At 46.3% G+C, this 11,250-nt stretch overlaps 1 protein-coding gene across 1 annotated transcript in view; it reads left to right on the top strand.

Moving 5' to 3' along the window:
- The window catches only part of spred3 (sprouty related EVH1 domain containing 3), a 58,595-nt gene extending 49,527 nt beyond the window's left edge, over window positions 1–9,068 (top strand). Inside the window, exon 5 of the mRNA XM_064975381.1 lies at window positions 8,040–9,068. Within this exon, the coding sequence (XP_064831453.1) occupies window positions 8,040–9,068 (1,029 nt within the window). The remainder of the gene's footprint in view (window positions 1–8,039) is intronic.
- The last annotated feature ends 2,182 nt before the right edge of the window (window positions 9,069–11,250 follow it).

Below are 11,250 nucleotides of genomic sequence, written 5' to 3' on the forward strand. Positions count from 1 at the left end.
ACACCACACCACTACTACTATTACTGCTACCACAACTACTACTACTACTACTACTACTACTGCCCAGGTAAAGACTAGAACACACCACACCACTACTACTACCACCACTACTACTACTACAACTGCCCAGGTAAAGACTAGAACACACCTCACCACCACTAATACTACTACTACTACCCAGGTAAAGACTAGAACACACCTCACCACCACTACTACTACTACTACTACCACCACTACTACTACTACTACTGCCCAGGTAAAGACTAGAACACACCTAACCACCACCACTATTACTACTACTACTACTACTACTACTACTACTACTACCCAGGTAAAGCCTAGAACACACCTCACCACTACTACTACTACTACTACTACTACTACTGCCCAGGTAAAGACTAGAACACACCTCACCACTACTACTACTACTACTACTGCCCAGGTAGAGACTAGAACACACCTCACCACCACTACTACTACTACTACCACTACTACTACTACTACTACCCAGGTAAAGCCTAGAACACACCTCACCACTACTACTACTACTACTACTACTACTCAGGTAAAGACTAGAACATACCTCACCACCACTACTACTACTACTACTACTACTACTACTACTACTACTACTACTACTACTACCCAGGTAAAGACAAGAACACACCTCACTACTACCACTACTACCACTACTACTACTGCCCAGTTGAAGACGAGAACACACCTCACCACCACTACTGCTACTACAACTACTACTACTACTACTACTACTACTACTACTACTACTACTCAGGTAAAGACTAGAACACACCTCACCACCACCACTACTACTACTACTACTACTACTACTACTACTACTACTACTACTACTACTACTACTACTACTACTGCCCAGGTAAAGACTAGACCACAACTCACCACCACTAATACTACTACTAATACTACTACTACTACTACTACCCAGCTAAAGACTAGAACATACCTCACCACTACTACTACTACTACTACTACTACTGCCCAGGTAAAGACTAGACCACAACTCACCACCACTAATACTACTACTACTGCCCAGGTAAAGTCTAGAACACACCTCACGACCACTACTACTACTACTACTACTACTACTACCCAGGTAGAGACTAGAACATACCTCACCACCACCACTACTACTACTACTACTACTACTGCCCATGTAAAGACTAGACCACACCTCACCACCACTAATACTACTACCACTACTACTACTACTACTACTGCCCAGGTAGAGACTAGAACACACCTCACCACCACTACTACTACTACTACCACTACTACTACTACTACCCAGGTAAAGCCTAGAACACACCTCACCACTACTACTACTACTACTACTACTACTACTACTGCCCAGGTAAAGACTAGAACACACCTCACCACCACTACTGCTACTACTACTACTACTACTACTGCCCAGGTAAAGACTTGAACACAGCTCACCACCTCCACCACTACTACTACTACCCAGGTAAAGACTAGAACACACCTCACCACCACTACTACTACTACTACTACTACTACTACTACTACTACTACTACTACTACTACTCAGGTAAAGACTAGAACATACCTCACCACTATTATTACTACTACTACTACTACTAGTACTACTACTACTCAGGTAAAGACTAGAACATACCTCACCACCACTACTACTACTACCACTACTACTACTACTACTGCCCAGTTGAAGACGAGAACACACCTCACCACCACCACTACTACTACTACTACTACTACTACTACTCAGGTAAAGACTAGAACATACCTCACCACCACTACTACTACTACTACTACTACTAGTACTACTACTACCCAGGTAAAGACAAGAACACACCTCACTACTACTACTACTACTACTACTACTACTACTGCCCAGGTAAAGACGAGAACACACCTCACCACCACTTCTACTACTACTACTACTACTAGTACTACTACTACTACTGCCCAGGTAAAGACGAGAACACACCTCACTACTACTACTACTACTACTACTGCTACTACTACTACTGCCCAGGTAAAGACGAGAACACACCTCACCACCACTACTACTACTACTACTACTACTACTACAACCCAGGTAAAGACTAGAACATACCTCACCACCACTACTACTACTACTACCACTACTACTACTACTACTGCCCAGGTAAAGACTAGAACACACCTCACCACTACTACTACTACTACTACCCAGGTAAAGACTGGAACACACCTCACCACCACCACTACTACTACTACTACTACCACTACTACCACTACTACCCAGGTAAAGACTGGAACACACCTCACCACCACCACTACTACTACTACTCCTACTACTACTACTACTACTACTACTACTGCCCAGGTAAAGACTGGAACACACCTAACCACCACCACCACTACTACTACAACTACTACTACTACCCAGGTAAAGACTGGAACACAACTCACCACTACTACTACTACTACTACTACTAATACTACTACTACTACCCAGGTAAAGACTAGAACACACCTCACCACTACTACTACTACTACTACTACTACTACTACCACTACTGCCCAGGTAAAGACTAGAACACACCTCACCACTACTACTACTACTACTACTACTACTACTACTACTACTGCCCAGGTAAAGACTAGAACACACCTCACCACCACTACTACTACTACTATTACTACTACTACTACTTCCACTACTGCCCAGGTAAAGACTAGAACACACCTCACCACAACTACTACTACTACTACTACTACTACTACTACTACTACTACTACTACTACTGCCCAGGTAAAGACTAGAACACACCTCACCACTACTACTACTACTACTACTACTACTTCTACTACTACTACTACCACTACTGCCCAGGTAAAGACTAGAACACACCTCACCACTACTACTACTACTACTACTACTACTACTACTACTGCTACTGCCCAGGTAAAGATTAGAACACAACTACTACTACTACTACTACTACTTCCCAGGTAAAGACTAGAACACACCTCACCACTACTACTACTACTACTACTACTACTACTACTGCCCAGGTAAAGACTGGAACACACCTCACCACTACTACTACTACTACTACTACCACCACAACTACTACTACTACTACTACTACTACTACTGCCCAGGTAAAGACTAGAACACACCACACCACTACTACTACTACTACTACTACTACTACTACTACTGCCCAGGTAAAGACTAGACCACAACTCACCACCACCACCACTACTACTACTACTACTACTACTACTACTACTGCCCAGGTAAAGACTGGAACACACCTCACCACTACTACTACTACTACTACTACTACTACTACTACCCAGGTAAAGACTAGAACACACCTCACGACCACTACTACTACTACTACTACTACTACTACTACTACCCAGGTAAAGACTAGAACACAACTCACCACCACCACCACTACTACTACTACTACTACTACTACTACTACTACTACTACTGCCCAGGTAAAGACTAGACCACAACTCACCACTACTACTACTACTACTACTACTACTACTACTACTACTACTACTACCCAGGTAAAGACTAGAACATACCTCACCACCACTACTACTACTACTACTACTACTACTACTACTGCCCAGGTAAAGACGAGAACACACCTCACTACTACTACTACTACTACTACCCAGGTAAAGACTAGAACATACCTCACCACCACTACTACTACTACTACTACTACTACTACTGCCCAGGTAAAGACGAGAACACACCTCACTACTACTACTACTACTACTACCCAGGTAAAGACTAGAACACACCTCACCACCACTACTACTACTACTACTACTACTACTACAACCCAGGTAAAGACTAGAACATACCTCACCACCACTACTACTTCTACTACCACTACTACTACTACTACTACCCAGGTAAAGACTAGAACACACCTCACCACTACTACTACTACTACTACCCAGGTAAAGACTGGAACACACCTCACCACCACCACTACTACTACTACTACTACCACTACTACCACTACTACCCAGGTAAAGACTGGAACACACCTCACCACTACTACTACTCCTACTACTACTACTACTGCCCAGGTAAAGACTAGAACACACATAACCACCACCACTATTACTACTACTACTACTACTACCCAGGTAAAGACTGGAACACACCTCACCACCACCACCACTACTACTACAACTACTACTACTACCCAGGTAAAGACTGGAACACAACTCACCACCACTACTACTACTACTACTACTACTACTAATACTACTACTACTACTACTACCCAGGTAAAGACTAGAACACACCTCACCACTACTACTACTACTACTACTACTACTACTACTACTACTACTACTACCACTACTGCCCAGGTAAAGACTAGAACACACCTCACCACTACTACTACTACTACTACTACTACTACTACTACTACTACTGCCCAGGTAAAGACTAGAACACACCTCACCACCACTACTACTACTACTATTACTACTACTACTACTACCACTACTGCCCAGGTAAAGACTAGAACACACCTCACCACTACTACTACTACTACCCAGGTAAAGACTAGAACACACCTCACCACCACTACTACTACTACTACTACTACTACTACTACTACTACTACTACTACTACTACTACTACTGCCCAGGTAAAGACTAGAACACACCTCACCACTACTACTACTACTACTACTACTACTACTACTACTACTACCACTACTGCCCAGGTAAAGACTAGAACACACCTCACCACTACTACTACTACTACTACTACTACTACTACTGCTACTGCCCAGGTAAAGATTAGAACACAAGACACTACTACTACTACTACTACTACTGCTACTGCCCAGGTAAAGATTAGAACACAACTACTACTACTACTACTACCCAGGTAAAGACTAGAACACACCTCACCACTACTACTACTACTACTACTACTACTACTACTGCCCAGGTAAAGACTAGAACACACCTCACCACTACTACTACTACTACCACCACAACTACTACTACTACTACTACTGCCCAGGTAAAGACTAGAACACACCACACCACTACTACTACTACTACTACTACTACTACTACTACTACTACTGCCCAGGTAAAGACTAGACCACAACTCACCACCACTAATACTACTACTACTACTACTACTACTACTACTACTACTACTACTACCCAGGTAAAGACTAGAACACACCTCACGACCACTACTACTACTACTACTACTACTACTACTACTACTACTACCCAGGTAAAGACTACACCTCACCACCACCACCACTACTACTACTACTACTACTACTACTACTACTACTACTACTACTACTACTACTACTACTACTACTGCCCAGGTAAAGACTAGACCACAACTCACCACTACTACTACTACTACTACTACTACTACTACTACTACTACTACTACCCAGGTAAAGACTAGAACACACCTCACCACACTACTACTACTACTACTACTACTACTACTACTACTACTGCCCAGGTAAAGACTAGAACACACCTCACCTACTACTACTACTACTACTACTACTACTACTACTGCCCAGGTAAAGACTAGAACACACCTCACCACCACTACTACTACTACTATTACTACTACTACTACTACCACTACTGCCCAGGTAAAGACTAGAACACACCTCACCACTACTACTACTACTACTACTACTACTACTACTACTACTGCCCAGGTAAAGACTAGAACACACCTCACCACCACTACTACTACTACTATTACTACTACTACTACTACCACTACTGCCCAGGTAAAGACTAGAACACACCTCACCACTACTACTACTACTACTACTACTACTACTACTACTACTACTACTACTGCCCAGGTAAAGACTAGAACACACCTCACCACTACTACTACTACTACTACTACTACTACTACTACTACCACTACTGCCCAGGTAAAGACTAGAACACACCTCACCACTACTACTACTACTACTACTACTACTACTACTACTACTACTACTACTACTACTACTGCTACTGCCCAGGTAAAGATTAGAACACAAGACACTACTACTACTACTACTACTACTGCTACTGCCCAGGTAAAGATTAGAACACAACTACTACTACTACTACTACCCAGGTAAAGACTAGAACACACCTCACCACTACTACTACTACTACTACTACTACTACTACTGCCCAGGTAAAGACTGGAACACACCTCACCACTACTACTACTACTACTACTACTACCACCACAACTACTACTACTACTACTACTACTACTGCCCAGGTAAAGACTAGAACACACCACACCACTACTACTACTACTACTACTACTACTACTACTACTACTGCCCAGGTAAAGACTAGACCACAACTCACCACCACTAATACTACTACTACTACTACTACTACTACTACTACTACTACTACTACTACTACCCAGGTAAAGACTAGAACACACCTCACCACCACTACTACTACTACTACTACTACTACTACTACTACTACTACTACCCAGGTAAAGACTACACCTCACCACCACCACCACTACTACTACTACTACTACTACTACTACTACTACTACTACTACTACTACTACTACTGCCCAGGTAAAGACTAGACCACAACTCACCACTACTACTACTACTACTACTACTACTACTACTACTACTACTACCCAGGTAAAGACTAGAACATACCTCACCACCACTACTACTACTACTACTACTACTACTACTACTACTACTACTACTACTACTACTGCCCAGGTAAAGACTAGACCACAACTCACCACCACTACTACTACTACTACTACCCAGGTAAAGACTAGAACATACCTCACCACCACTACTACTACTACTACTACTACTACTATTACTACTACTACTACTACCCAGGTAGAGACTAGAACATACATCACCACCACCACTACTACTACTACTACTACTACTACTGCCCATGTAAAGACTAGACCACACCTCACCACCACTAATACTACTACTTCCACTACTACTACTACTGCCCATGTAAAGACTGGAACACACTCACCACCACTACTACTACCACTACTACTACTACTACTACTACTACCCAGGTAAAGACTAGAACACACCTCACCACTACTACTACTACTACTACTACTACTGCCCAGTTAAAGACTAGAACACACCTCACCACCACTACTACTACTACTACCACTTCTACTACTACTACTACTACCCAGGTAAAGACTGGAACACACCTCACCACCACTACCACTACTACTACCACTACTACTACTACTACTACCCAGGTAAAGCCTAGAACACACCTCACCACTACTACTACTACTACTACTACTACTACTACTCAGGTAAAGACTAGAACATACCTCACCACCACTACTACTACTACTACTACTACTACTACCCAGGTAAAGCCTAGAACACACCTCACTACTACCACTACTACCACTACTACTACTGCCCAGTTGAAGACGAGAACACACCTCACCACCACTACTGCTACTACTACTACTACTACTACTACTACAACTACTACTACTACTACTACTACTACTACTACTCAGGTAAAGACTAGAACATACCTCACCACCACTACTACTACTACTACTACTAGTACTACTACTACCCAGGTAAAGACAAGAACACACCTCACTACTACTACTACTACTACTACTACTACTACTACTACTACTACTACTACTACTACTACTGCCCAGGTAAAGACTAGAACACACCTCACCACCACCACTACTACTACTACTACTACTACTACTACTACTACTACTACTACTACTACTACTACTACTACTACTACTACTACTACTACCCAGGTAAAGACTAGAATACCCCTCACCACCACTACTGGTACTACTTCTGCCCAGGTAAACACACCTCACCGTGTTGAGCATTACTGGTGCTGTAATGGATCCAGATTGCTGTAATTGTTCAGTCTCCTCCTATTCTGATAATCTTCCTCTCTTCAGATCCACACCAGGCCTACGCAGCATCACCTCTCCCAAGTCCCCGCTGTGTTGAACCCTCCGTCTCCCCCTCCACCTCCCCCTGCTCCCCCCACTCCTCCAAAGGGCCCCCCAGCCTCCTCACCCCTCTCCCCCACCATCTCTCTACTCGAGGAGGGAGACCTGCGCAGCCTGGACCCCTGTAAGGACCTCTGGGGTTCCCGGGGGTACGAGGACTACCGGCGTGCCGGGGCTCAGAGGACCATGGTGGGAGGTCTCACTGGGGGGGTGGTGATGGGCAGTGGGGGCAGCATACAGGACAAGTCCACAGAGCTGTGTGTGGTGCGCTTTGAGAAGGAGGTGGCAGGGGTGGGCACGGCGGGCTGCGAGGTGACGGTCACTCTGGACAGTAAAGGTTCCCAGCGCCTCTCCTCCTCCTCCTCACCCACCTGCATGGCGTCCATGCCCAATGCTGTATCTGGAGGCTCGTCGGGCGCCGGCTCGCCCCAAGAGACCGGGAAGGGAAGTCCCTCCCCTTGCTGCATCCACACCTCTCTGGCCACTCCCCGCTCACGGACTCGCAAGCGAGGAGGAGGTGGAGGAGGGGCAGCAGCGGGAGGTGGGGATGGTAATGACGGCGACCCGGCCATCTCCCCAGACGAGGACAGTCCGTGTCCGGCGGGGTCGTCGTGTTCGTCGCGCTGCGTCTACTGCCGCTCCGTGTTCAGCCAATCAGAGAATGGGCGGGGCCGCTGCCGGGACGCCCCCGACCCCGCCCTACACTGCCTGCGCCAGTGGACCTGTGTGTGGTGCGCAGAGAGCCTGCTGTATCACTGTATGTCGGACTCAGAGGGCGAGTTCTGGGAGCCGTGTTCCTGCGAGGACTCTTTAGGGGAGGGCCGTCCCCACCCTCTGTGCTGTGCCCGCTGGCTGGCCCTCCTGGCTCTGTCCCTGTTTGTGCCCTGCATGTGCTGCTACCTGCCCCTGCGAGCTTGCCTGCGCTGTGGAGAGAGGTGCGGCTGCTGTGGGGGGAAGCACAAGGCCGTTCGGTGAGGCCAGGCTGGGGGAGGCTAGTCCCAGGGGGGGGTTGGGCAGTGGGGGGAGAGGGGGCTAGACCCAGGGGGGCTGGGGAGGGCTAGACCCAGGGGGGTTGGGCAGTGTGGAGGTAGAGGGGGCTAGACCCAGGGTGGGTTGGACGGGGCTAGATCCAGGGGGGTTGGGCAGTGGGGAGGGAGAGGGGGCTAGACCCAGGGGGTTGGAGGGGGCTAGATCCAGGGGGTTGGAGGTGTTTTGGGGGCTAGACCCAGGGATGTTGGAGTGTGTTGGGAGGGCTAGACCGAGGGGGGTTGGAAGGTTTGGGCAGTGGGGACGGAGAGGGGGTTGGAGGGAGGCTAGACTCAGGGGGGTTGGAGGGTGTTGGGCTCGACCCAGGTGTGAGGGAGGGTGTTGGGCTCGACTTAGGGGGGAAGGAGGGTGTTGGGAAGGGGGGCTAGACCCAGGGGGTTGGATGTGTGTTGGACTTTGGGGTGAAGAAACAGACTGTATGGAATGGAGGAGATAGAAAGAGAGGGAGCACGGGGGACGATGCAATGCGCTCTCTTTGAGGGGGTAGACAGATCTCTTAACCTAGCCCCCCACCAGCCTTCCACTCTCTCTTTGAGGGGGTAGACAGATCTCTTAACCTAGCCCCCCATGGCCCCCAACAGCCTTCCACTCTCTCATTGAGGGGGTAGACAGATCTCTTAACCTAGCCCCCCACCAGCCTTCCACTCTCTCTTTGAGGGGGTAGACAGATCTCTTAACCTAGCCCCCCACACCCCCCACCAGCCTTCCACTCTCTCATTTCAAACTGGACCCTTCTTTCCCTCACTGGTTCATGTCTGCTGTGGAGGGGGACGTCTATCAGTGTAACACCAGTACCTACAGTATGGGAGGGGGACGTCTATCAGTGTAACACCAGTACCTACAGTATGGGAGAGGGACGTCTATCAGTGTAACACCAGTATCAACAGTATGGGAGGGGGACGTTTATCAGTGTAACACCAGTACCTACAGTATGGGAGGGGGACGTCTATCAGTGTAACACCAGTACCTACAGTATGGGAGGGGGACGTCTATCAGTGTAACACCAGTACCTACAGTATGGGAGGGGGATGTCTATGTGGCTGCCCTGCACACAGAACACAGGACATGGAACACGGAACGACCCCAGGTTGAATGAAAATCACCAGGAGCCTTCATAGAGGAGTTACCGTCGTTACTGAGGACTGGCTGCTGATTGTTCTGTCAGGGGTCAGAGGTCAGAAACTGGACTGGGGAGGAGAGAAGAGACTGATGATGTGTGTACACTGTTTCAACTGTCAGTTTTTGTTTTTGTTTTAATTTAGGGAGAAAACACGCAAAAACAAAAGGGCGTTATATATATATATATATATGATTAGAATTTTGATTGGTATATTTGATTAAACATGTCGACAGGACCCCATCAGTCACAGACACTGGAATGTTGTCCCCCCAGAGACAGAGAGAGACACACAGAGAGAGAGAGACAGAGAGAGAGAGACAGAGAGAGACACACACAGAGAGAGAGAGAGAGAGAGAGACAGAGACAGAGACAAAGAGAGAGATAGAGAGACAGAGAGAGAGAGAGAGAGAGAGAGACACAGAGAGACGGAGAGAGAGACAGAGAGACAGAGAGAGAGACACAGAGAGAGAGAGAGAGAGAGACAGAGAGAGAGAGAGACACAGAGAGACAGAGAGAGACAGAGAGAGACAGAGAGAGATAGGATGAGTGTGAGGTGAGAGTGTACTGTATTACAGCACTAGTGTTGTCTTGGGGGTGAGTTCAATATTTAAGTACGAGCACAGTGTTGGGTTAGGGTTCTAGAGGTTAGTGGTAGAAGGGAGCAGTATATGACGATGTGTATAGCAGATTGCTGCGTGGAAGAAGAGGTTAAACAGGACATTCAGAAAGTATTCAGACCCTTTGACTTCATCAACATCGTTACATTACAGTCTTATTCTAAAATGGATTCAATTGTTTTCCCTTCAATCTACACACAATACTCCACAATGACAAAGCAAAAACAGATTTTCTTTCTAATTTATTAAAAACCAAAATTAAATATGACATTTAAATAAGTATTCAGACCCTTTACTCAGTACTTTGTTGAAGCACCTTTGTCAGCGATTACAGCCTTGACTCTTATTGGGTGTGACGCTACAATCTTGGCAC

Source organism: Oncorhynchus masou, chromosome 9 (assembly GCF_036934945.1).
Source record: "Oncorhynchus masou masou isolate Uvic2021 chromosome 9, UVic_Omas_1.1, whole genome shotgun sequence".
Classification (NCBI taxonomy): Eukaryota; Metazoa; Chordata; class Actinopteri; order Salmoniformes; family Salmonidae; genus Oncorhynchus; species Oncorhynchus masou.